Raw genomic sequence first — 27,568 nt, 5'->3', positions numbered from 1 at the left:
TCCATAATATTTAATTTCAGATCCAACTTTTGCTTAAAAAGCGAAATTCAGGCTAATTTAAGCAAATTGATAAACCGTTTGAAAAACAGTGACACCTGACGTGGAAAAACCGAACTGAACAAGAAGGGCGCTTAGCTGAAAGACGCTCTCTGATTAGCTGGCAGGAATCTGCGCATTGCTACGCGATTGGCCGGGGGTCGATGTCACAGCTGGATCGTGTTTGAAACTTATCTTGCCGAAACTCGCGGAGATTAATGACCTTGTACACGAGCTATAGCAAAGGTAGAAAGGTAAACAAAACCGCTATTTTTTCCTGTGTCACGCTGTTAACAGTGTTAACGCGAGCTAGCAGTTACTCCGATGGTCAAGTGACTGCAATTTAGAATTTAGTGGCGAAAATGGCAGACCACGATTGGAGACTGCGGACCGGCGTGGAAATCAACATCAGCAGCAGCAGTTCGGACGAGGATGAGGCTGACGGCAAAGGGTACGTGCTTTTACATAAGCCACTTTGGTGTAATAACACTTTAATAACACACTTACTTCTTATGTCTCCGTTACGATGCAGCATTCCGATCAACAGAAGAAACAAACCAAGCCAGCCGATCACACTGCCGCCGTTTTCTCCAGCGGACAATGATTCTGCGGAGGACTTCAGCCTGAGTGGTGAGTACTACCTGGACCTGGGCAAGACGCCACCGCGAGCCAAGATTCTGCGGAACCTGAAGGACAAGCGGAGTCGTGGCCCGGAATTCGGTGACAAAACCAACCGGCTAAGCAGGAGCGGAAGCAAGAACCGCAGGAGGTCCGTTGCCGAGTACAGTCCTGCCAAGGACCTGTTTGATCAGCAGCAGGACATTGAATTTTGTAAGGATTTTTACGTGAATTTCTCTGCAGGCAGAGTTCTATTTTTGAAATGGCACATTTTTTACCTTTTTTACCAGCACAAATTTTGTTTACCAATTGCTTACGCAACAGTTGCAAGAAATTATGTAAAGCGAACAAAATGTATTTTCCGTATTTTCAAAATACTGTGCCAGTCATCAATACTTAATGAATGGTTGGCCTCTTTTATAGTGTGATTTTTACGATGTAAAATTAAAAAAATGCACTTTTAACTTCTAATTTCTGACGCATTCAGCAAAAGTGTTATTAATATATAAAATATCTTTGTTCTTTGTTAAAAATATAAACAATTCTGTGAATTCTAATTTTTAATTGCATTTTCCGTTGTTATTGCAGGTGATGGTCGTCAGCGGGTCCGAAAGAGGTCAATGAAGCTGCTGAGGGAATCGGAGCGAGACTGGAAATTAGACATTGACGGACAGTCCAGCTCAAATGCCATGTTCAGCAATGGTAGCGTCCCAGCTGAAGATAGGGCGGAGAGCATGCCAGCCCCTGCTGTTAAGGTGATTAAATTTTGGTGTTTTTTTTTGCACAGGTTTTGGTGTTCGTCGTATTTTTTTAGGTCTAGTTCGTTTTAAATTAATGGATAATCAAATTTTTATAAAACTAAAAAAATCGCATTTAAAGGTTTTTTGACACATAGACAAATTTAATTGATTAAATATATTTGTATTATTTTTTAGTACTGAAAAGTGCTTATACGAACGACAATTTTCGGATCAAATTGAGAAGTGACGGGATAAATTTTAGTTTGTTTTTAATTGATAGTTTAATAAATATATTAATTAGATGTCATTTTAAAAAAAGATATGGAACGGAAGCAACACGGACGCAAAATATGAACAGTCCTTGTAATTGTGTTGATTGGTTGAAAACAACAGTTAAAAAAGTATCCACTTGTTTAAATGCTCCAAATCGGTGATCTAATTTTTTAAGTGGCTTTTAATGGCCTAGATTGGGGCCTGAAAAGCCAGATATAAACAATTACAGAAAATCGATATCATGTCCCAAACAAAATATTTTATTCCCGTTGTTATATTAAGTATTTAAAAAAGTCAAATTCAGAGATAATTGAAAGGAAGACGACTTGATTGTCTGCTTTTATGACAAACGCATTATTTTTTAAACTATGAAGTTCATTTTTATAGATTGAAACCGTGAATCGGTTCATGAGTCTGGCATCAAAAGTGGTAAAGTGCGACCGCCAGAATAAAATCGTGAATGCGCTCACAATCGAGGACAAGCCCATCATCACGGAACAGTGTCCCCAAAACCGAGTGGACTTCTTCAACAGATACTCGTTGCTTATCAGAATGGGCAACCCGGAGCGGCTGCAAGACAAAAGCAATTGCCGCAGACAGGTTTGTTGTGCAGACGTCAATCAACGTCAATTAGATGACCTTGTTTCGCCGCTGCAGCTCAGCAAAGAGGAAACCTTATGGCAGAGCGAGCTCAAGGACATGATATGGCTTGAGCTGCAAGCGTTTCTCGCCGACAGAAGTCTGCCAGAGCAAGATGTTTTTCTCTGCGAGGAGAGGAAATCTGTTGCTGGCCTCTTGGAGGAGATCGCCAACTACAAATTCTGTCCTACCAAGGCGGACAGCCGGCATGGCAGCGTGGACAGTGGCATGGAACTCGACTGCAGCTGCCTCTCCATGTTCTGCAGCGAATGCAGCAGAAACCAAAATCTGGCTATAGAACAGGTTTTTATTTAATTTTATTATATTCAAAATATTGAACTGGTTGTGACAGGAATTCCTACTAATTTATTTATTTATTTGGTTTCACAGTGTGATTCAATTTTTTTTAGAAGAGGATGATTTGCAAGGTGTGGTTATTCTCCCCAGTACCCGGCGAACATATTAAATAATTAACAATTAATTGCTCAGAGACTGATCTGGGATAAATGATAAAAGACAAAAATTTTCATCAGCACAGAGAGGCTAGAAATATTTTAATATAAATTCTATTGCAAAAAAAAAACAAATTAATTTCCTGTCTTGCACATGTCACCTACGTTTTTATCATGCCTCTGTCTTCAACACTTTTACTCTGTTGTAGAACAACAGCAAATCAATATCTCACTATTAAGTAAATGCAGTTGCCTCCTTGAATAGAGATATTTTTATGTCATGATTGTCTTGTAAATTAACAACCATGCCAATTTGCTATTTTAAGAATATTAAATTTGATTCTGTAAATCTTTCAAATTAAAGGTCGAGGGCCTGCTTTCTCGGCTGGAACAAGCGGTGGCACTGTATCCGTCCAGTCGCGTCATGGCTGCTGAATATCCATTGTTCAAGTCTATAGAATTCAACAACAAACTGAAGGCGATGTGTTTATGGTACAACATGACCAGGCTGCATCGACTGAAGGTTTGTCCTGAAACCCTTCGCAAACATAAACACCCTGACGATTTTAATTTGGTTTTTAGGTCAGCATAATAGGCAAGCTGTTGAACCAGCTGAATCAAAGGAGCCATCGCTCACGAAGCGGCCACTGGCCTCGCTTGGACGAGGACAGCGGCATTTCCACCTCAACCAGTCCATCCACTGCTGGAGGAAACGTTACCTCTGACCCTTTTAAAATGCCAGACGCACCTGATCTAAAGTAAATATTTAAATTTTAACTCATTACTGTATTGCAAATTTGATTGCAAACTATTTATAAAAAAAAATCTAAAACCTTTAAACGCATTAAAAATTTCAGAAATTGAATAAAAGGTTTTTTCAACTATTGGGATTATTTGAAGATACTGCACGTGATTCATACAACAATTTGTCAAATTTTCAGACGGAAAGAGACAAAAGTAAAATTCTCCATCAACAACCTGGACATCGAGTCCACGACTAGTCCCTCAGACTCAAACAGTTCAAACGCGTCGACTGGCATTTCCATGCACGGACTCTTAAACGAGTCTGTCGTGTCCACGTCCAGCTCGAGAACCAGTGTGTCCAGCACGGAAAAATGCTGCGAGATCCCGCACTTGCAGGATGGCATCGGCACGCCGTGCGTCATGTCTCCGTACAGGACGTATATCGAGGATGTTCTGAAGACGCACGGGCTGCGCAGAGCCATCCTCTACCTCGAACGCCTCCACTTCCACCTGCTCAGCAAGGCCAAAATCACCTTGGATAAGTCTGCTGGGGCTGTGGTTGAACCCACTGCCGAACAGGTATTAATTAAATTATTTATAAAAATTAAGGAAGCGAGTTTTTATAATTAATCAAAATTTTCAGATGCAAACGGAAGAGTGGGAATTGAAGCGTTTCGGACAGTGGAGTCCAGAGGCGCAGAGCATGTGCCTTCCATCCTACAAATCTGCCTTTCTTTTCCTGGCAAGAATTGCCCTGGACCTGATCCATGAATACCTTAAATTGCGTCTGGATCAGAAACCAACCGAACCGTCCGCCTTAAGTATTAGACAGGTGAGATAATTTAAATAATAAAATCTTTCAAAAATTCACATATTTGTGATTTTTTACAAGCCAGTTCAATTATGTTTTAATTTATTATCTGTTAATCTATTTAAATGAATTTAATAATTTTTTTAATGCTATTTTTATTTCACTTTCTTAGTTGATGCGAGAGATGAAAGAAGGCTTGCACGAGGGGGTGAAACAGCGGCAGCGCTACCTGCACCTGATGCGTTCAGCGACCTGGACGGCGTCGCAGGAGGTGACTGACCGGCTGGAGCAGGACGTGGCCGACTTTGACCGCAGCATGAAGTACATCCTGGAGACGTACTTGGAGTACCTGCAGAAGTGGGTGCTGATCGTCCAGAAGGAAAGCGTTGTCGTTTGTCCCTACCAGAAGTCGCTTCTCGAGGAGGAGTGGAAGTTCGTAAAAATCACCTGTCCCTTTATTCCTGGTGGCGAGGCATTAGCAGCCAACAGCTTTTGGTAAATGATGATTTTCCTTATTTATTCAATAATTCATAAATTTAATTGTGTGCTTAATTCCAGTCGGATGGCAAGTGGAATGCTAAGTGCGATTGTTGACCACCTGAATGCGGGTGTTGATGACTTGAACAGCATTCTGGAGGACAGCAACGTGGAAAGGGATATTGAAGAGCAACAGCTGAGCGAGGACGAGGTTTTCGAGCAGAAGTACTTAAATAATTTTTTCCAAGTTCTCAATTATTTATACAATTCTATCCATTTTTAGGCAGTCTATCCTCTCTGGCAGTAGGAGTATTCAAATGATTTTCCACGAGGCGCGAGAGCGGGCTCTGAGGGCCATTAACTTTGCCAAGACGCTGCGGAAGGACCTGGAAATCGCCTCTTCATTTTCGCTGATGGCTACACTCAATCAGTTTCTGCACTGTTTGGCCAAAGCAGACCACGTCCGCGTTGTTGCCCCACATTCCTGCAGCCATCTCATGTTTGTGCCAGGTAAGAATGCGTTAAAAACAGTGTCATTTGGCATATGATTTTTCGCAAGTGTTTGTTGTTTTGAAAATTTTGCTGCTAATTACTACTCGAAACTCGTATCTGTTGACAAGTTAAATTTCACTTCAAAACGCTGTCTACAGACTTATCACTGTAGACAGCAACACGAATTTTATCCGCACGTGTGCTGACTGCTGAGCATTTTCACGAAAGGAAACGATAGCCTTCATAAATATGTGTTGCGTATTAGGCTGGTATTTCCTGCTCACTTTCTGCATCACAGAAATTAATTATTTTTGTTTAATAATTTGAATCAAATTGATGATCTGGTTTTGTTTGATGCAAGTTTATAAAAATACAGAATGATAAGAGGGAATCATATTAACTTTTTCTCTAAACTAATTGCTCACTAGACTTGATTAGCCCAAATATACCTGTAACTGTATGACCTCCGCTTAATGGCAATCGCATGTAGATAATTTTTTTCAAATTTGTCAAATCATGAGTCAGCAAAACAGCAAAAAAAGTTCTGTTGAAAAAATTGGAACAAAACTGATAGTTAGTAAATAATATTTTTGTGCAGATTATTGTTATTTTCATGCATGTATCATCTTTCAGACTGATAATATTAGTGCATTGAACTCTCTTTGCCGGTGGTAAATTTTATTTTAATATTTAAATTATACGGATGAAGCAAGCCTCGATAATTCCTTTCGTTCTAAAAATATATTTTCGATATTGTTTCTTAATTTTTATTTTGTTCCAATAATGGCTTAAATTAAATTTTTTGTGCCAAATAAGAAGCTTAATTTATGTACATGGTAGAACAAAGAAGAATAAAAAGGTTAAGAGGCTGTTACGGTTTATTCTCACAACAGCAATATTTCTAATTAATTAGCCTAATTTTTCCCTTCATTTCACTGTCGCTTGATTTTTGAATAAATATATATGTTGGTGTTGTTGACCTGATGTATTAAACGGATTTATTTTCCTGTGTTATTTTAGCATTCCTGAAGACCAAGCCAGAGTTAGTGTGCCGTCTGGTGAACATGAATCTTACGTCTGGCAGCTGCGGTTTGGACCCGGCGGACGCAGATGGGCCGCACTACCTCGTTCTGGTGCAGTGCAGCGACGAGGAAATCACGTGGCCTGGCGAGACAATCAGCATCCAGCCAACCGCCGAGACCACCATCACCCTGTCGCACGTGGAGTTCCGCGGCGTGCTGCTGGTCGTCTGCGACTCGACCATGCTCAGCAAGCACCGCAAACACCTGGTCAGCAAGCTCGGCTGCACCGTGGCGCTCACGCAGGAAAGTCTGCCCTCCAATTACACCATCGCCGAGTCTCTCAAGGAACTGAAGGTGTGTTTTTTTTAGAAAAATTAGTCAAACAATTTGTTTTCTACCCCTTTAATGGATGGATTTTATTTAAGTAAATTATTTACATTAAATAATTTTCTGATAAAATTGTCGGTCTGTGCTAAAATATTTAAATATTAATTATCAATGCTAAAATTCGATCTTAATTAAGTTTTTTTAATTGGTTAGATTTGCTAATGAAGGAAAAATTTTACTCATCCATAGACGGATGCTGTGAATTTACGGAAGTGCGTTACTACCAGTATTCAGTCAGTCGAAAGGAGTTTTGATGTGAGAAACATGACTGACATTGACGAGCAGGACAAGCTGGCGTTGATCTCAAAGATCAGGGAAATCTTGCACCAGTGCTACAAATTTGGATTTGAGGTATGTAGAAATTTAAAGTGAAGAGGTGTAATTTGACGCGAAAAACAGTTAACATCTATTTTAATATGGTTTCGTCGCTATATATTTATTTTGTATATATTTTTAAGAACAAATAGTTTTTCCAAATTTCTAAAAAATTATTTTGACGATATGAAATGTAGCCTAGAGGTCATGAAAAAGCTTGATTCGCGCTCTTTAAAATTCGGACGAACAGACCATCTAATTGTAAGTCCGCTATCTTAATTTCTGAAACTTCAAAATCTTGATTTTCTGCTCATTCTGTCTATATTTTCGGTGAAGTTGAAGCTTCTAGTGTTGAAAATTCCAATTTCCTATAATTTTGTTAAATTTTAGTATTTGCAAAGTTTATGACCATGTTTACTTTTTTATTGACAGTTTTTTTAATAAATTTTAATTTCATCTTAGTACAACAAAGAAGTGTGCCGGCTGGTGACGGGTGACGCAAAAGGCAAGCAGACGTGCGGCATGCACGAGTTCGCCAAGCAGTGGATGCAGTTTGTCAAAGGGTGGTGCGAGCGCGGCCGAGGCCTGCGTCCGCGCTGGGCCAACCAGGGCCTCGAGTTCTTGATGGCCGCCAGCGAGCCAGACAAGACCAGGTACCTGAGCGACGAGCAGTTTGAGGAGTTCAAGCATCTAATCGACGAGTGCGTGGCGCACGTGATCGGCTCAGCGTTGGACAAGTCTCCGCGAAACAGTCTAATCGAGTGCCGGTCGCGCGGCACTTCTCCGTCGCCGCTCAGCCGCAAACAGTTCCGATCATCCAGGTCGATGCCCGAGAACTCTGGCATGACGCCGCCCGCCAGGTCCGTGTCCCAGCCGTTCATCAACTCTGCATCGGCCACGCCGGAACTGCTAGACAGCCCGCAGCCCATGCGCAAGAGGATGGAGTCGGTGCCCAACGGGCTCGATGGTCATGTTGCCGAGACACTCAGGATTCCTTTGAGAGGTTGGTTTTGTTTCTTTATTTGTACTCTAAATTATTGTTTTAAAAAAGCTAAGTTTTATTTATGTGAGGCTGTGGACCTGTCTGCTGGCCACTCAGCATCCCTTACCACTTAAACCCCTTGCCCTCTGGCCTAAATGTCTGATTGCCCATATTTTCAATGCCCTCTGCCCTAACTCCGAAGCTTTTGTAGGAAGGGTCGGTAAACATTTAAACACAAAGAATTACTAGAAAACTAACCTTTATTACGTGCCTTAACATCTTGGAGCTATTGCCCGAGCTTTTCACACCATAACATGTCAACATATTTAAATGTCTCAAACGCCATTAAAATGTGCTGGCCGCCGATCGTTTTTTTTTTTACTGTTAGTCTTTTTGCTCCCATGCTGAATCTGCTGTTTTCTTCAGCAGCAGGCGCCCGTCGCTCCTCATTAATGCAGACACAAAATTTATTTGTTATTCACTCTCAAAACAATTCCAACTCAATGTTTCTCTTTTACTACACGTCTGTTTTCTGCGGCAGGAAATGTTCGCCGCGGTGACATCACCATTACGCTCATAAAAATATTCACTTAAATATTTTCCTCATATCTTTTAAAAAAAGTCAGCGACATTGATTCTAGTTACTCCTGAATATTTTTGTGGTCGCCACTATTTTTATATTTTGTTCTAGTGCCTAGGTTCACTGTTTCTTTTTAACAATTAAAATAAACAGCGTCACACGTTATCGGTACTAAAATATATTTGCATGCAATTTAAAAAAATACATTTGATTTTCTTGCAATTTTTGTGTTAATAATAATCGCTTTTAAATTGAAATTTGTTTGGATTAAACGACAGTTTTTGTGGAATCAATTTGATTTAATAATAAGATGTCATTGGGCAAATATGGTTTTAGGAGGTGGAGCAAAATGGTCAGACCGTGTGAAAGACGCCGTGGATCAGTTAGACCAAAGGATAGATGAGAAACTGCACGAGCAGGAGCTGATTGGCAAAGAAACTGAGATCCACTCGCCCGACAGGGTGCACATAAAGGCCAGGGCCGTCACCTTCAGTTGGCAGAGAGGCATCAAAATCGGTAAGTCTCTATTAAATTGATATTTAGGCTGTAAAACTTTCACTATTTCAACTGCTAAACATGCTGAGATAAATGTAGAAATACTCTTATTAATAATTCCTAGGTAGAAACCTAAAATGCAGGTATTTGAAGCAATTTTCTTGATTGTAATTTCCTTTTCTTAATTTCTCAGTATTTATTTGCGATTTATTTTTATAAAATTTCCAAAATTCATGAAAGAGACATAATCAATTTAAAATTAAGGGTTCCATTTGTGAGATCTTCTGAGACTTGTTTTTATTTTTTTTCTTCCTCATGTTCAAACTGTTGATTTTAGGTCAAGGACGCTTTGGCAAGGTGTACACGGCGGTGAACAACGCCACCGGCGAACTGATGGCGATGAAGGAGATCTCGTTCCAGCCGAACGACCACAAAGCTATCAGGAAGATCGCTGAGGAGCTGCACATCTTCGAGGGCATCCAACACAAACACCTAATCCGCTACTACGGCGTCGAGATCCACAGGGTGAGTCTTTCTCTTATTTATTGCTTGGGTTGAGACATTTAAGTTTGTCGGTTTTTGCAGGAGGAAATGTTGATCTTCATGGAGTATTGCGAAGAGGGCACCCTGGAGACACTGGTGGCGGCAACGGCTAATGGCCTACCAGAGCAGCTCGTCCGCAGCTACACCAGACAGCTGCTCCTCGCAGTGTCCACTCTGCACTCCCACGGCATTGTCCACCGAGACATTAAAAGTTAGTTAATTTTGTTTGAATACATTTACTTATATAAAAAATGGGTTTTTCATCTTGAGCTTTAACTCCTTGTAAAATAATTTTAATTTTGACTCAATTCCCTGCTATTTCTCTTCAGGTGCAAACATTTTCCTCACTGACGAAGGCAACTGTCTCAAATTGGGAGATTTTGGATCAGCAGTGAAGATCCGAGCCAACACCACCATGCCTGGCGAGCTGCAAGGCTTTGTCGGAACTCAAGGTAAACTTGGACTCCATTTATGAAAGATTGTTATTAAAAAATAATAATCATTTTGCAGCTTACATGGCACCAGAGGTATTTATGAAGTCCAACGCTGATGGTCACGGCAGGGCAGCGGACATGTGGTCTTCTGGCTGCGTTGTGATTGAGATGGCGTCTGGAAAGGTGAGTTCGGAACTTTATTTTGGGCTTATATATAATTGAAATTTAGATGCTTTATTAGCTGCAAATTATTTAAATTGGCTGAAGCTGTTCTTTTTAATTTTTAGACAAAACTGAAAAAATTACCTATTTAACCATATAAATTAAAAAGTAAATATATCGTAAAATAATTGATTTACTTGGAAATGTGGTTTAATTTGCTTGGAACGATTGGTTCAAGATTGGTTTTAATTTTTAATTAATGCGTTTCTGATGTTCCTTTGCAGAGGCCGTGGCCGGAGTTCGAGAGCAATTACCAGATCATGTTCAAAGTTGGCATGGGCGACAAGCCGAAGACGCCCGACACACTAAGCGTCGAGGGGCACAGCTTCGTCGACCTGTGCCTGCTGCACGACCCGCACAAGCGCGCCTCAGCCGACGAGCTGCTTGAGCACACGTTCGTCAAGTTTGACATGGACGACATCGAAGAGGAGACGGGCAGCTATCACAGCAGCACCTCCAGTAACACCAGACTCTTCCTTGATCCGCACTTCAGCTCCGGCACCCTCGGCTTCAGGAGATTGTCGTACACGTAGTTTTTCGGGTAGCTAGTGTCCTTTGCAAGCCTGGTGCTTTCCGAGCCTCAAAGCGGGAGTGGAGGGGCGTTGGCGACTAATTGGGAGCCCAATTGAATCGAGTTCTTTCGCACGCAGCTGGGTAGAATGATAAACCTTTTTGGGGGGATCATTGTTTGTAGTATTTTAGTGAGGCCAGTTTTCCTCTGAAATTCCGAAGTTCAAGGAGTTTATTGATCTTCAAGTTTTCAATAACACACACACGTGATGAGAAAAGTTTACGTTCCTATGCCACTAAACATCTTTCTCACAAATTTTATTTTCTAGGACATGAGTAGGGTTTAGAATTTAAGACGGTCGATTAATTTTTCTTCTCGGCGTCAGATATTTTTTCTAAGCACCGTCTAATCCACCCAAAATCTCTAGAAACCAATTCAATCAATACCTATATTTCGCTCAAAATCGTTCTCTTTACTAGTGCGATGATTTTCTTCTGCCAAAAATCTGACTTTTCAGATTTTTTAGTAAATTCTTGACTCATAAAAAACGGCTATATTATATCGATTCTAAACCACTTAAATGCCTTTAGAGTATTCAATGCAAAATTAAACTAGATTTTTGCAAATTTACAACATTCTTTAATTTATTTTTGTCACGCTGTTCCAGGTGAACCAGAAAGAGTAAAAATGAATAGTTGAATTAAAAGGTCAACTTGGATAATTATTTAAATAATAGTCTCATTGAACCACAAGTCAGTTTTGGAATTTGTTGGTGATACTTTGGTCAGAAAATCAACCAAATTCGAAATTTAAAGCCAACGTGCATGTCCTTTGAATTTTAATCGTGCAAAATAGATATTTCCAATTGGGAAGTCATAATTATCTTCTTTTGCTTTAAATTTTGACACTACATGCAGCAGCTAGTCAAAAAAATCCTTCTTGCTGGCAATCTATGCTTGCCAACGCATCTTTCCTGTGTTTTTTACTTTATCATTCTTCCCCAAGCAACACCAAATTTTATATAATATGTGATGGCGTACTTAATATTTTACCTTCAGAACAAACAGGAATCCAAATTTATTTTGTATAAATTTAATTTCTCACGTGCATTTTATTGCTGCGCCGTTCGTTTTGGAAGCAAATAATGATAAAAGTCTGTAATTATATTTTCGGCTATGCAATTTACAAAGGTTTGTTTCGAAACCGGGCATTCGACCTTTTACTGTGACCTCATAATATTATTGTGAACAGAAGCCGTCCTGATTGTCAAACAGCTAGGCTTGAAAATTCTAATTGTCACTGATGAAACCGGTAAAAATCATTTTTCAAGTGAGACGCCCTGGAAAATTGAATCATGTTCCTCAGATTTTTATAAAAGGAAAACTAGAACTTTAATTTTTTTTTCTTTGGTGCCTTGTGATTTTTATGAGTATTATTTAGAAATATAATATCTTTTCATTCAAATTTAAAAATTTAGTTCTACATTTTAAATAAATATACTGGAAAATAAAAATAAACTTGATCTGGCTGTCCACCGTAGCCTCAATTCAGAGAAAAATCTTTAACTTCTTGAAGGCGATAAATAATGTCCATGATTGTTCTGTGGTGAACAGCCAAAACTTTATTTGAACAATAAATAAGATCGAGAAATATTTCCAGTTTTCAATTTTCTTCAGAACCAATTCTAAAGTGACTCTTTCATTTAAATTAAATTTATCTGTCCAGACTTTCCTAATCTATTTTATCCTTTTTTTGCGCCTTTGCGAGAACAATTTTATTTTAATTTATTCAGTCCAACACTTCTTTCTCCGTTCTTAAAAGAAGATTCAATTTTCGAGGTCTAGTCTTCAAACTCCGGTAACGGATCCGTGTAGCGGAAGAAATTATTTCGTAGTCAATTTACGCAGCACACGACGAGAGGCAAAATCTCGTCCCAACGGCATTCCGTGCAAACTGTTGTCGATGTAAGTCACGTTTCCTCGTTTTCACAGCAGCAGCAGCAGTGTGTGTGTGTACTTACTTTTATCTCGGGCGGGCGAGCGCGCGCTGCTCTTAATGGACCATTTAGCACGGCGTAAGCGGCTCTTTAAATGCAGGCAGCTGTACACAGAATCAATTTGCGAACACACGTAATCTTCATTAGCCTCTCGCCGACTTGTTAAAGAAAGAAAGTGTCCTTTCTGTGTTTGCAGCTTGTTAAAATATATATTCCATTCTTTAAATTAATCGAAGCATGCATAAACAATCTGTGATATTGTTATTCAGCAGACCAATGTTCAAAACAAACAAACACCATTCGAGGCAGACGCAGGACGAGAACTACTATATCATATATCATATAATATATTCTACTATGATGTTGTGTAGTAAATGAAAATGCCATGTTATATTATATGCATTAAAATTATATTATATTCACTTTTTATGTGTTTGTTTTCTCTCTCGCTTTTAATTTATATCCACATTAACGATATACATAGTATGGAGGTTTAAGTCGTTTGGCTTGTTGTTGGTGTCTCCTTGAAGGACCCACCTCGCACTATCCAAAAATAATTAATAGAAATGCACGGTGATTTTGTTTTCCTCGGGAAATCAGTCAATCGTCTCGCAGCCTGCCGACGCCTTCATTTTTTGTCGTCCGTCTGCAAAAGAAGACATTGTTTTATCATTGCAAAAATAAACCGCTTTCAGTACAACAAATTAAATTATTTCAGATGTAAAGTTTTATTCGCACGCACCAAAGGGTAAACGAAGGATTCCTTGGAGACTTCCCCGAAGAGATTTTCCGCTTTGCATTTGTACTCTCCCATGTCGGACCACGTGAGTCTGGAGATCACCAGGGAGCCGTCGGCCAGGATCTGCAACGAATAATAAATGAGCCCGATAGAAAGAAAGAAAGAAAAAATCTAATTTCCTGCTGCTCTCTTTTCACACTAAATTTGCCGCCATAATTCCGCTATCATCAATTCGCTTTGTCTTCGGGCTATTTTCTGGCGCGCGAGCGCGCGCGCCAGTCAAATTGCTGTTTAATGGATCGGAAATTTTTCGATTCCTGCGCTACTCTCTCAATGGCGGCCCACGATGATAAAACGAACGCCCGCTCGTGCATTAATGAGCTCCGCACTCTCTCTCTCTCTCAATGGGCCAACAAGTGCGATCGAAGCAGAGCCGACTTGGCGCCAGGAATTTTTACGCGCACTTTGTACAAAAAAAATATAAAAAAAATCTTCCCTCCCTGCTTTTTTGCGGCAATTTTCCCGTAGTAGCTCCTGAATTTGAATTTTCCCCTGCGGAGGTTTCGCTAAAATTGCTTCCGCGCGTTGACATATCAATTTAGCTGTTTACATTTTGTAAACGATTTTTGGAGAAAAATTGTGTTTTTAAGAGCATTTGTTAACATAAAAGAAGAATACCAGACAGAAGTATGAATTTTAGATAAAAATTTAAGTTTTTTCTTTCTACGTTACTTTTTATATAATTTTACAAACACAACAACGGACAATTTAATTGCGTAAACTGATGAAAATAAAAATCAATGAGATCAATGAGAAATAGTTTAAATCTTTTCTTGTTGAAAGTGAATTATTTCCTATATTTTTAAAAATTGCAAAAGTAAAAAAAATTATTCCATATTTTTATTAGTGCAAAACAATAAATTTCCTTGAGGACAATTTCTAGACAAATTAATGCGATTTAAAAATAATTTTAACATTTATATACTTTAGACTTTAGAAATCATGCAAACCAATTTGAAAGTGGAAATAGCGACCGACTTCTCAGTAGCCCAGTCGAAGACAATTAAACTTAATATCAGTTTCATTGAACCGTTTAATCCAAATTTCTCAAAAGCACAAAATAAACTATCCCGATCTCAGCATTAAAATAATTTTCATTCGACTCGAAAGGGAAGCCGTGGGATTAGCGGTGGCAAAATAGCCAATTCCGCAGCGAGGAGCGAATGGAAGCAATTATTTGGCCACCGCTGTTCCACGCAATTGACTTCGGCGGAGATAAATTCGGCGGGCGAGACACTCACCCTGAAGCGGGGTCCTTCCATGACGGCGTTGCCGTTGGGCCCGTACCAGGAGATCATCGGCTCGGGGCTGCCCCTCGTCTGGCAGTAGAGCTTGACGTCGCGGCCCATGCCCTGCATCACGAGCGGCACAAAGGTCACGATCTCCGGAGGCTCTGCCACCAGCGACTCGGGCTGAGGCGTCGGGCACGCGAACAGGTGGTCTGCAAATAATGTCACACACATACCAAATATATTAAATTGGTTTAAAAAATAATTGAGTTTGAACGGAAATTTTATTGTTTGACTGGCATTTCTTTTATCGAGATTACAATTATTATGATAACTCAAATTTAATGTCAGGAAATGGTGTGCTTCACAGATTTATTATTCAATACCTATTCGGCTTTTAGGTTTGTCATAATTATATAACTAATTGTAACAAAAGTTTAATGATATGAAAGTTTGTTATTAGCAATTAAATAAATGTGTCTAAACAAAGCAATAAATTACAATAAAAATTAAATTAAATGCTATAGACAAATTGTAAATATTTCAAATTTAAATAAGTTTTGATAAAAAACAAAAAAAATCAAAATCACGCATTTAAAATAAAACATCAAATTATTTTTAAAATATATTTCTAACCTCGACCTTCAGAGACCCTGAGTTGGGTGTAGTCGATGTTCTTCTTGGTGCCTGCGGTGGCGAGACACGCGTAGATGGACCCGCTGTCCTTCATGGTGATGCACGGGATGACCAGGCGCGCCTTCACGTTCACAATGGACGAGTGGTCGTTGATGTGCAGGTTGCTTTTGTGATCCAACGGCACGATGTAGTTCTGGCTCATGTCGTCATCGTCATCCTCCTACAAATATTTTTAATTTAGCACACACCTCAACCCTCAACCTAAAATTAAAATATTATTTTTTTAATTCTCGTAACAAAGAAGCCAATCTGGTTGGTAAAATATTTAAATTATTAATAATTTCCTGCAGTTTGCTTATGTATTAAAAATTCAAAAGTTATAAATAAAGTATTAGAATTACAACAAATATTGTTTTTTTCGTTGTGAAAAAATTTAACCTTCGATATTTATTTATTACTAGTTGTTGTAAATTAAAATGAAACTCACGGAAAAGTCAATGGGGATGCCATTTTTTAGCCAAAGTATCGAGGGCGTTGGTGAGCCCCTCACATCGCAGGTGAATTCCATGGAGCCGCCAGCGGTGGGCGATAGCCGGTTTTGTGCTATCGTCGCCCTCACATGGTCCCTAGAGAAGTCGGCTGCAACAAATTGAAAGTTCAGACGCGACCCGATCGCACTGCTTCCATACTCACTGCTAATCTCGTTAGGTACTTGCGACGGCGCGCCCATCTAAAACAAAAAAATAAATAAATAAAAATACAACATTATATTATATCGACCGTTCGGTTTCAAATACTGCTTAAGAACAGAGTAAAATTGCAATTTTTAAAAAAATGCTTGCCTATAAAATTATGTTGAATTTTTGATGTGATTTTTACATTTCTAGAAAAAAAATTGGCAGTAAAAATGTCGTAAATATAATTTGATTGTGTTTTTTGTTAAAATTTTTCAATTCAATTCACTTTTAAATCACCAAACAAGTGGTCATACTTTTTGTTCATTTCTTTTGTTATTAAATATTTTTTGTTCTCTTGAGTTAAAAAAAGGAAAATTGTTAGCCTACTAGAGAAGAATCCACGTATTATTATTAATATCAATTTCTGTTATATCCCTAATAGGTATATTTAACTTTTTTAGATTGATCAAATTTAATTAATTAATATTATGATTTCCAATCTAATACGTTAGCAGCAAGAAATACACAGAAAAATTTAAAAAATTATAAAAAATTGAATAGAGTTAATTTAACAATTAAGTATTTTTTTATTGTAACTAAAAATGGTTTGTTTTAATTTTTTAAAGTAGAAAACGTGACTTTTTCTCTTTTAAACTGGGTCAATTTATCTAATAGCAGCCAGATTTGACGTCAAGAAAGTGTCACCGCTGTCTGTTGTATTTTTAAGCAGGCACATGTGTGCACATCGAGCAAATTTCAGAGTATCGGGAGCACAAATGTCAATCAATATTGGAAAGAGAGTGGCATTGCAGAGCTGCGGAGGAATAATCTGTGTGCGGCTCTCTTTCCGGTCGAGGCGCAAGTCAAACAGACGAGGACAGTGAAAAGTTGGAAAGAAAATTCAAATAAAATCTATGCCGTGTTTTCCAAAGTAGAGAAGATAGAAAATTATTTTAAAGTTCGATTTGTGTGCAGTTTTCAAGATTTGGCTGAACGAACTCAAATTAGACGATCAAATGAGCACAAATCATGCAATTTTAAGCAACTTAAATTGTATAAAACTGCAAAAAACGTTCTAATGGCGTTCTAAGAGGCTAAAATTAATATTTTTCGTGGAATTTTTAAGCTGAAAATTATTTTTGAAAGTCAATAAATAAAACAAAACAAATGAAATATTTTTTTTATTAAAAAATTGCAATTTCCACTAATTTAAAAAATATATATTTTCATGGATTGGAAGATTACAATTTCGCTCTTTTTCTTTTGTAATATATTTGACACTGCCCTGGTGGTGCATTTTCCACTTTTTGCCTTTCTCTGGCGGAGAGAGAAGGAAAGGAAAAATATCTACATCGAGGGGATAAATCGAGCTTTGAGGCGCGCATCAACAAGGCCGCGCGGCGATATAGCGTGGCATTAGTTTGATCGTGCGGAGTGGCGCGGATAAGACGGCCGGGGCGGCCAGATTAGAGCGGATTAATCCGACCGCTTTTGGCACCGCTCTTTTTATATAAGAAATCAATCGCAAACAACGCGAGCAAAGCGGATTTGCAGCCGAGCGAAGAGCTTTTCGCCAAGCAGAAAGAGAGATTCGTCGCCACGCGCGTTTGTGTATTTTTAGAAGCTATATCTGCGGGGACAAAACAAAATTTCGGTGCGCCGGAGATTAAACATGCAGCCGCCGGGCTCGGCTTAATGCGCCTCCTTTAATCTCCAAAATACTTTTGATGGAGTTTCTCAATTTTGCTTGCAGATGGAATTTATTTAAAAGACTCCAAGCCAAGTTGAGACTGCGTGTGCATGGCATCGCTTTGAATATATTTTTTTGCCTGATGGGCATCAAATTTCGAATTTATTGTTTTCTTGTTTTTAGATATATCTGCGGTACAGCCTTGCCAGATGGTGGGAAAATCAAAATGGATTATCACGTTAAAATTGGAGAGCTTTTACTGTGTTCCTTTGTGTTTTTTTTCGTTTTGGAAGGACAGAAAATTAAATTCGGAGAGTATTGTTTCCTTATTGGAAATAGTGATTTGTTTGGTCTGAAAGGAAATTTCCAGGGCTCGAAAAAACCTGCATTTTTTCGGAAAACCACACTGCATTGCAAAATACTGTTTTTTTTGCGGGGTTTTCTGCAATTTTGCGCATTTTTCCAAAACACATGCATTTTAATTGGAAGAAAAAAATGTCAAGATGGACGACCGAAAATATGGATTTCACAAAATCAGTATAAAAGCCACCATAATTTCACCAAGAGACCAAAAATTTTGACTCTCATCGTAATTTTCCAAAAAATTGTGGCGCAAAATAAGACTTTTTCTGGGTTGAATTAAAAAATGTGGAAAAACCCAAACCAGGTGGTTTTCCCAGCTGTTGTTGTGCGGAAAAAATCAGTGGTGTATTTTAGCGCATTGTAAAATTGGCGAACCCTAGAAATTTCCCCCATAATTGGATAGAAATTGACGAGAAAAACCGAAATCTAGCAAAAAAATCATTGACAAACAATTCCATTTTGCGAGAAATTTGGCTAAATCAGTAATTGAACTGTAACACCCAGTCCAATTTTCATTCTTGAAAATTGTAGGGATAAATTTGACAGAATTCCCGCAACCATTCGGTTCAATGAACTGTTTGGGATAGCCAACAACAACAACACAAAACGTCCTTATAATTGTTATGTTTTGTTTTCTCTATCTTTACTTTAATCTGACAAACCATCCGAAACCTCAGAACAGTGTTCATTTAAGTGCTAAATTGTATTAAAAAACTATTACAATCAGTGTTTTAATCCGATGAAACTGACAAATTAAAATTAAATTTGCTTCGAACAATCACAAAGAAATAATTATTTTATTAGCTCAAAATACACGAATTAAATTTACTGCTCATTAATTCCATGGATTAAAATCATCCAAATTCTCTTATAATTAGTTGAGATGAGTGAAAGACTGGTATTGAATAAAAATTCATTCAGGTTATAAGAAAAATGAATGTTCACAAAGATCGCTCCTCTAATTAATACCTTTGGGTTCGGTGCAAAAACACAGTGGCTCGAATTTCAATCGCAAAGAAAATTATGTCGAGTGGCGATGGCGAACGCCCAGCGGTAAATTACTTTTTCGCCATGCTGCCGCGGCAGCAGCCAATTATTCCGCGCTCGATTAAAGAGTTGCAAATTAATCAGCTTCCATTGAGCAGCGAACGACGCACGCGAGCCCCCACGAGCGAGTTGTACCTTTTGATATATATACACATCTCTGGCTCTCTTTCTGAAAAATAATTCCCTCTGGTTTGCTTTCAAAGGGGCTTAACGAGCAAATGTCAATATATTGAAATTCTTTCCTTTGATAAAATACTGGCTTTGGTCAAAAGCAGCTCCGAGGCGCTCGCTCGCTTTCTGCACAGGCAAAATGAGTGCTGCTCCTGCGGGACTTTGAGGAAAAAGGTCGACCGGGAAAGGCAAACCGCAAAACGGCTCTTGAGCGCAGTTTTGATGCCGTTTAATGCGCGCACTACAAATTAATGCGTGCCTACCTTTTTAAAGCGGGTCACGTTGGCTGATCTTGTCGGCGAACAACCCGCGTGAGAAATCACAACCAACAGCAGGACGACTGAGATAATCCTAGGAACGTGGCTAGTCATGGCTGCAATCAGAAAAATAGGAAGATATCAATATTAGTTCAAGCAGAATAAAAGCTGCAATGCTTGGAAATTCAGTCAGTCAATTTTTTATTACAATTTTACCTGCAAATATTGTCTTTAAATAAATTAAAATCTATTTTGAAACCAAAAAACCAGCTAAATTCAGTGAAACCACCAGTCTATTTCTTCAAAATGTGGAAAAAATTAATTATTGGCTTTGAAATCTTGATTTTCAAACTAAGCTGATCAGTTTTTTCAATCAAGAGATAATTTTTCTACCATTAAATTAAAGTTTTTCTCATCTTTTCCGCAGTTGATAATAAAGAGTACATTAAATTGATTCAATAAATTTTAAGGAGTGTTTTATTCCAAAAAAAGGTGTTCAAAGCTTTAAATTTATGATATTTTTTACCAGTGTCAGAGTCCAGCTTATTTTATTTAATTTGTTAATGGTTCAGAAAAGTAGTGGCCATCCTTTAAAAGTGTGTTTAATTTGTTCCAAAATTTATCAATAAAAACAAAAAGTTTAACGACCGGAAAAGAACGTAGTAAAACGAAATTTGCGCTTTTACAGTTTTTAACAATGAGATGTTTATTTTTATTCCGTATTTCTACAGAAATGTCCTGTGCAATCAGCAGCCGAGGAAATTTCCGAATAACGACTGAAAAATAAACAGCTCGCTGTACAACGAGGAAGCTACAGTTAATTTATTGTTTTTTGTTAGAAACACAAGGGAAATTTTGAAAATTAATTGTTTTAATCAAATTAAAACTTGATTAATATAAATGACAAAGGAAGTAAACAATAATTAATTTGCAAACGTCACATCAAAGACAAAAAGATAACTTTTTTAACTGGCGAGAGCTAATTAAATCACCCAATTAAAAGATGTGCCCTTTTATAAAACAAAGGAAAAATGCGTGCAAAAGTGAAAGCTATTATTTCCTCCGCCATCACGTAAATTAGAAATAAACAGATAAAAACCTTCCTTCAGGAAAATTTTTTCCTTTTTTCCCCATTATACATACAAAAAAAAAACACTAATTAATGTCAAATTTCTGCTGTAATTGGGCAGTTAAATTAAAAAGCGCGTCGCGTGTGCTGCGGCTATAATTAAACTGCGCTCTCGGCGCAGATAAGAATGAGTCAGGGGCGGCGAGATGTACCTGCTCTGCTCTCTCGTCCGTGGTGCAGCAGTGACAAAACAACAACACTGCTGCTGCTGCTGACGAGGGTCTCTGCCGAAACGTGATTCTTTTGGAAATGACTGCTTTCGCGCCGCCGCCGCCACGTGTGTTCGCGACCAGAACAACAAATAGCACAAAACAGCTAGGCAGGCACACAACACGGAAAAGAGTCGCATTATCTGTCATTTCCTCTTCTAAAAACACCTTTCCGAGTGACAATCTCATCACAAGCCTGACAAATTGACACAATATCCTGCTCCTAACAAGGTCGTTAAAGGGATTTGCGAACATAAATTAAATTTTGAGGAGATACGTTATTAGAAAATTAATTCCTAGTAATTTAGTCAAATTTTATTTGAGGTTAGATGTTAAAATAATTAAAAATCCATTTTGCGAAAACAAAAGCTTATAATTGTTTATGTTTTCATTGAGTCAATTAATCACGCAGCGTGATTGGCACGCGCGAGAAGAATGCACGCGCCATCCGAGTTGATGGCCTCTTGATTGTTTTTTAACGAGCCCCACTTTGCACAGCGCCTTATCTGTCGGGGCGGCATGCATGAGAGGGTGCAAAACCAACATTCGCCACCCCACCGAGCGGAAGGTCTCAATGCACTATCAAAATCGACAAATCAACTTTGCAGCGACGCCCTTTCCCAGAATTCGAGTGTCTATTTTGCGGGCTGTTATATTTGGGGAGGTTGTTTCGGAGTGTTGCACCCTCGAACAAACCAAAAGTTCTTCCCTGATGGGAAGAGGGCTTGGAAAAAGAAGTAAATAATTAAATTTATTTTATATAAATAATAACATTATGACAACAGATTAAAAATCAAAAAGATAATTGAGATTATTAAATTTGTAAATGCAGAATTTTAAATTTCTCATTAAATTTAACATTGTTTAATGCGGTTTAATACAATACATTTTAGTATTTAAAATTAGTTTTATTTAATATATTGGCTAATTAAATATTTTTCTTATTTTCTTAATTAATATAATGCAGAGACACCATCAATGATCCCTAATCATAACAAATTATTTTATCTTTTGTCAGGACTTGTGGACCTTTGCTTAAACGAACTGAAAATCATTTTTCACTATTTCAAATTCAATGTTTTCAAACTAAATTTTTGAGGCACGTGTTTGGTGACTTTCTATTAATTTGGAATCGGTGCTCTTTGGCCGGCAGAACACAAATTTAATATTTCTTTGGCAACGTGTGTGGTGCGTGCTGCTTTGACATGTTGAAAGAAAAATGCTGTCCTTTTGCCGGTCATCTCATCTCATCACGTCTCTCTTTTCCCATATTTGCCCTGCACTCGAAACCTTCTGCTCCCAAAAGAGAAGTCACTTTGAAGAAAGTCGCCACTAGTTTTTTTTTAGCAACATATATATACTCGTGGACCGAAAATAGCACGAAACTTTTTGATATAATCAGAACAGCCTGCTCTTTCTCTCTTGCCATTTTTCTTCGATGATTGGCGAGCGTAAACACACCGAGATCGCGTTTCGTATTTATTATTATCTCTTTTCTTGGAAGAAGAGATAAAAACGAAACCCGAGCGGCTCGTTTTCTTTTCCAGACGCGCGAAGAAGGAAGCTCGTGTCGGGGAGGTGCTGTTAATTGCCCGGATAATTGCGAACACGTGTTTTAATTGAAAGAGCGGCCGAATTATTACCGCTGCGACCTCGTTTCTCGGCTTTTTGCTCGTTATTCCAGACGTGAATGCAAAATTGGAGCACACGCTTCTCGCTATGAAATGGAAACCATGAGGGGTAAATCAAAAATTAATTGCCGAGAGAAGCAGCGGCATTCAGACTAAATTGATATTTGTTAAAGGCTCTTCAGTTGAATGCAATGAAAAGCGAGTTCTATCTGCAACGAATTTCCTCAATTCTGTTACTCAATATTTACAGGTAAAGAAATCAACTCTTGTTATTTTCATGCTGCATCAGATAATGGAGAGGAAAATGTAATAAAATCTGATTGTGAGCTTTATTTCTTTTCCCTCATTTTCAACAAAATTTTCACAAATAAAAATATTAAACTTTGCATATTTATCTCGTATGAAACTAGAGCTAAATTATTCCATACCTGCCTTTTTGATGATTAAATAAATAAATAAATAAATAAAATACTGACTCGTGAATAAGTTTTGAGCGATCTATTTGATACCATTGATTTTGGAAACAAAAATCTACAAATCACGAAATATGCAGAATTATTAAAAAATAAATATTATTTTAAAATTAACCAAATTCTCTCTGAACACATGCTAACAACCCTTGATTTACGACACAATAAAAACTTCCACTCCCGAAAAAGCACGATTTTTTCCCCCAAAATGAGACAGCCCACCGCTTGCTTGACTGTGTCGTTTTGCGCGAAAGTTTAATGCCGCGCGCACCGCACTCTCGGCGCATTTCGCCTGATATATTATTTTTGTGGCGTGCGGCGAGCGGTGCAGCATCGATTCCTCCAGGCCGCGGACGAATAAAAATGACACTTGAGGCAGCTAGCTCGTTTTCCAACTTGCGGAGCAATTTTTAAAATCCTAATCTAACGCAATTTGTATGGAAAAAAGAGGCTGCCTGCCTGCCGCCGGAATTAGAGTCCTGAGCGGATAATCTGCTGCGAGCCGCGAGACGTGAAAAATTCAACCCCAATTCTAACGGATATGGCTTCTCCTTTGGAGGGTCGTTTTTTTTACAAACGGATAGTAAACTGTAAAATTAGCTAAATAATTGGTGTATTGGGTTTTAATCACTCAGAGGTGGAGGTGGATAGAGATTCATAATTTCGTTAATAAAATTTAAAAAAAAAATCAAGACAGGATAAACTGTATAAAATGACTGACAAGTTTTTTTCAGACATCATCAAGGAAAGCTCAAATAAAATATTTTAGCTAATCAAATTTTAAATCATCTCTAACTAAAGAATTTTTTATTAAAAAATTTTTAAAAAAAATTTAAAAATAGCTATCAAAGTATTTTAAAATAAATGCGTTGCATTTTCTTTAGATGAATAAATCCTATACAATTTTTTCTGTAAAAAATATAGCAAAAATTACAACCACAAAGAATGCACGCGCTCAGGGCTCTAGTCTCGCGGTCGCGAGAGTAACAAATGATTGGGTTGGCTGTATAAAAAACGCGCGGAGGGAGAAAAAAGCCCTGGAGCATATTGACTCACGCTCATAGCTCCTTTTTTTCTCGGAATCGCGGCTCGCCCGACGCGATTCACTGACCAAAATGCAGCTGCATCTTTTTTTCTGACGCAATATACGAATAGACTTTCCTCATTGCGTCTTTCCTTAGTTCAATTAAGAAATTCCCAACTGCTCATCAAAGATGAAGAGATGAAATTTCTCCTTTGACGTCAGTTCGTTGTAAAATATTTAAAGAAATAGCACGTATATATACTGTTAGAAATCTGTTAATTGTTTCTTTTTAAGGAAAAGCGTTGGTGTGGCAATTTTTTTTGTTTCCTAAAAATTTAAGAAATAAAAATTGTGACTCTTAACATTAATTAAAATTGGTTAATTGCTAACAATTAAATATTAAATTGAATTTTGCCTCATTAATTAGGGAAATTCGCCATTTCTGAGGTTTGCGGCTCTTTGTTCCTTTTTCAGGATTTTCAAGCGGGCGTTAAGGGTCCGATTTAAGTTTCCCCAGGCGCAAAACTTGCGCTTAATTACGGGCGTCGACAAAGTGCTAATTAAAAACTTTGGGGCCAACGCGGGTGCAAAGAAGAAGCGGGATTTCATGAATGGGGGGAGGGGGCACGCGCCCCCTCCACCCACCCTCGATGAATGGTGTTTGTTGGTGTCAAAGGCGAGCAACATAACGCTCCCAAAATAAATTATCATAAGCACGCTAGTGGAAATTTCCACCAGCACCTGACTTCGTCCTTTTGCCAGGCACAAAAGGCATCGCTGCAGGGGACCAAATACCAAATTCTCGCACACGCTTCTTTCCTCCTCCTCCTCTTTCCTTTACACGTAATAAAAAGGTCTTTGATTGAATTGTATGCTTTTAAATTGAATGAAATATAGAAATGCCCCAACCGATAGCGCCATCGTGTTGACAAGGGTCAATGAAAATGGATTCTGGGAAATCATCTTATATTTTAATTATGACTGATGATACTGAACAATAAAATTCTTTGAATTGTGCAGTGCTGCAATTAAAGGATGAATTTTGCAAAATAAAATTCAATTTTTAAATGGGTTTCTAGGAAAATAGTAAAAATGTATTTGTATATAAAAATCCCGAATGGCCAAAAATCGAGTTCTTGGTTTATAATTACCAAAGAAATCTGGTCTTTATAATGGCTAACTTTAAGCCAGCAGAGTTCCTTTAACACTCAAAGAGGAAAGATGATTTTTAAGACAATTAAATTTCAAAGATGGAGGTATAGATATTTTCCAAAGATTGTACTGCCAGGATTCAGAAATATAATTCAAAATATTCTGCATGAACGAATAAATGTATTCGAATTGAATTTTTAAATTCCCGGCCACAAAATCTTGGGAAAATCTTGAAATTAATTTTTTTCCTATCAGCATCACGGTGAAAATCAAATTCTTAGTTAAAATAGGAAAATAAAATGTCTAGATATTCAATGAGAAATTAAATTTTCTTTTGAAATTTCAATTCTTTGAATTTTATCTAGTACTTAATTCCATTTTACACCGCATTTTTAATCGTTCAATTGTGCATAGCTTGTTAAAGATAGAAATTGAAGAGTCAGAAATTAAATAAAATTGGCGTTAGTGAAAATCAACGCCGATATTGAACATCAATTTGGCACATTATAGTTTTTAAAATCATTTAAAACAGGAATCACAATATATAAGGTTTGGAAAATCTGGAAAGCTTCCTTCATTCCACTGCTATAAATCAATTTTGTGCTATAAACCACCAAAAAACCAATTTTGACAAGCTGTCACTATTTGGTGTTTCATTTCCCCCATTTTGCACCAGTCACTTAAAACAAATTATTTTCCTTTTCAAAGAAACTGGAAGCCTTTCCTAATTTTCAATCAACATTTTTGTGAAGTATTTCGAGAAATTTCATGCAAAAATTAAGAAAAATCTAAGAATATTTTGGAACAAACATAATTATATAGTCCTTCTAAATGTTTTTCTTGAAAAAAATTCAGAATATAATTTTTTTCTGGAAAAAACAGGGCAGGATGAAACTACAATATGCGTGTTTTACATGAACCACTTAAAACCATCAGGGTCAGACAGTGAACAATGGCAAGGCTTTGTGCTATTTTTTTTTAATTTCACCCAAAATATTAATTTAATTTGTATCCAAATGGTTAATTGTCTCTGGATATTTGTTCCTATATAATTTTGAACCAATAAAACTGAAACATGACTTGATTTTCTTAAAAAAAATCAAAAAAATAAATTATCTTGCATTTGAAAAAATAAAATGGTCAGTTGAATCGTGAAAGGGAAACCACGACCAACCAAACATTGAAAAGGGAGTGTCAAAAGAGATGAAGAGGCTCCTACCTTTGTGAGAGCTACTTGAGATCGACGGGAGGAAAAGGCAGAGAGGATCACGGAGCCGCGAGAGCTGCTGACTTCGGTCGCTGAATGCGCGGATGGCTCTTTTCTGGCCTCGCTCTCGCCACTATTTAAACGTCCGCCTCACCACGCCTTCGCGCGCCTCGCGACCAATCGCCTCGGCCCTGGCAGTCCGATGCAATTACATGCCTTTCCTGCGGCAGCGGTCGGCCTGAAAATCACCACATTTCCCTGCTTTTCTTTTTTTTTATCTTTTTCCATTCTCCCTCTCTCTCTCGTGCACCACCGCGGCCACGTGTTTCATTCACCGCGCGGCGCCTTTCCTCCCCCAGCCACCCCCTGGCGCACCGGGACTTTTCGCCTGACGCAACTAACCGCCGACTTGCACTTCGCTCTCGATTATTGTGAAGGCAAACATCCCATTTCTTAATGGCAAAATGCTGAATAAACAAAACTGAAATAGATGCGTGTCGAGGCACTCAGCTTCTGGATGTGTTGACTTTTCTCGCGGCAACAAATTTTGTTCTCTTCTGTAAATATTTTATTTTAATACTCGTTTTTAATGTCTAGTTCAATGCATGATTATTTTAGTAGGAGTGTGAATTTTTTCACAAGTGTGTTTTAAAACGTAAAAACATTATAAAACCCTTAAAATAATTGAACTTATTACCCACGGAAAAACTCTCATGGTAAAAATCACATCTTGTCAACGTTTTGGTGGAAATAGCAAGCCAAATTTTGTTGCAGTTATGATTTCTATTTGCCATTCAATTAAAAGAGTGGGTTTAGTTCAGGCTAAAATTAACCAGGAAAATATCTGGAAGATTGTACAATTTTGTCTGGTAAAAATGTTCTGATTATAAGTGGGAACATAGAAAATGTAAAATTTTATTTCCTTTAAAAGTGGAATGATACAGGGCAACAATTGAAAATTATTTGAATTGTTGGATGTCATAAACAATTGATCGATAAACAATTTGTTGAACAATTTCCAATACTAAAAAAGGACCTTCCTACAGTAAAAATTCAAATTTTGCCAATTTTCTCCAAAATTTACAGTGCTTGAACATATTTTCTTGGC

General features: G+C 37.9%; 2 protein-coding genes across 2 annotated transcripts; one reads left to right on the top strand and one right to left on the bottom strand.

Moving 5' to 3' along the window:
- Window positions 1-298: 298 nt before the first annotated feature.
- On the top strand, window positions 299-13,191 carry Mekk1 (mitogen-activated protein kinase kinase kinase 4). The gene is made up of 21 exons (XM_065481244.1): window positions 299-487; window positions 569-867; window positions 1,243-1,409; window positions 2,055-2,267; window positions 2,325-2,609; window positions 3,123-3,281; window positions 3,341-3,516; window positions 3,700-4,081; window positions 4,146-4,334; window positions 4,486-4,808; window positions 4,872-5,015; window positions 5,074-5,300; window positions 6,303-6,658; window positions 6,881-7,042; window positions 7,469-8,009; window positions 8,905-9,084; window positions 9,401-9,588; window positions 9,649-9,817; window positions 9,936-10,058; window positions 10,117-10,223; window positions 10,487-13,191. Exons 1-21 carry the CDS (start codon window positions 399-401, stop codon window positions 10,793-10,795), a joined length of 4,788 nt encoding a protein of 1,595 aa, XP_065337316.1. The 5' UTR covers window positions 299-398; the 3' UTR covers window positions 10,796-13,191.
- ImpL2 (Ecdysone-inducible gene L2) lies at window positions 13,158-26,594 on the bottom strand. Its single transcript, XM_065481263.1, has 8 exons — window positions 26,473-26,594; window positions 19,645-19,754; window positions 16,127-16,163; window positions 15,921-16,072; window positions 15,434-15,653; window positions 14,810-15,009; window positions 13,512-13,631; window positions 13,158-13,415 (listed from the first exon to the last, which is right to left on the bottom strand). The coding sequence occupies exons 2-8, from the start codon at window positions 19,750-19,752 to the stop codon at window positions 13,398-13,400; spliced, it is 855 nt and encodes a 284-aa protein (XP_065337335.1). The 5' UTR covers window positions 19,753-19,754; window positions 26,473-26,594; the 3' UTR covers window positions 13,158-13,397.
- Window positions 26,595-27,568: the final 974 nt, after the last annotated feature.

The sequence above is a fragment of the Cloeon dipterum genome, chromosome 2 (assembly GCF_949628265.1).
Source record: "Cloeon dipterum chromosome 2, ieCloDipt1.1, whole genome shotgun sequence".
Lineage (NCBI taxonomy): Eukaryota > Metazoa > Arthropoda > Insecta > Ephemeroptera > Baetidae > Cloeon > Cloeon dipterum.
This window is presented reverse-complemented; position numbering and strand designations above follow the sequence as displayed.

Bases quoted from the DNA above. Each gene is read 5' to 3' on its own strand.
- Mekk1 (XM_065481244.1), top strand. From the start codon at position 399: ATGGCAGACCACGATTGGAGACTGCGGACCGGCGTGGAAATCAACATC. The intron at 2,268-2,324 runs GTTTGTTGTGCA...TCGCCGCTGCAG, and splicing joins AAAGCAATTGCCGCAGACAG to CTCAGCAAAGAGGAAACCTT. The intron at 4,082-4,145 runs GTATTAATTAAA...CAAAATTTTCAG, and splicing joins TTGAACCCACTGCCGAACAG to ATGCAAACGGAAGAGTGGGA.
- ImpL2 (XM_065481263.1), bottom strand. From the start codon at position 19,752: ATGACTAGCCACGTTCCTAGGATTATCTCAGTCGTCCTGCTGTTGGTT. The intron at 15,010-15,433 runs GTTAGAAATATA...CATTATTTGCAG, and splicing joins CAGGGTCTCTGAAGGTCGAG to ACCACCTGTTCGCGTGCCCG. The intron at 13,632-14,809 runs GTGAGTGTCTCG...TATTCGTTGCAG, and splicing joins TGGAAGGACCCCGCTTCAGG to ATCCTGGCCGACGGCTCCCT.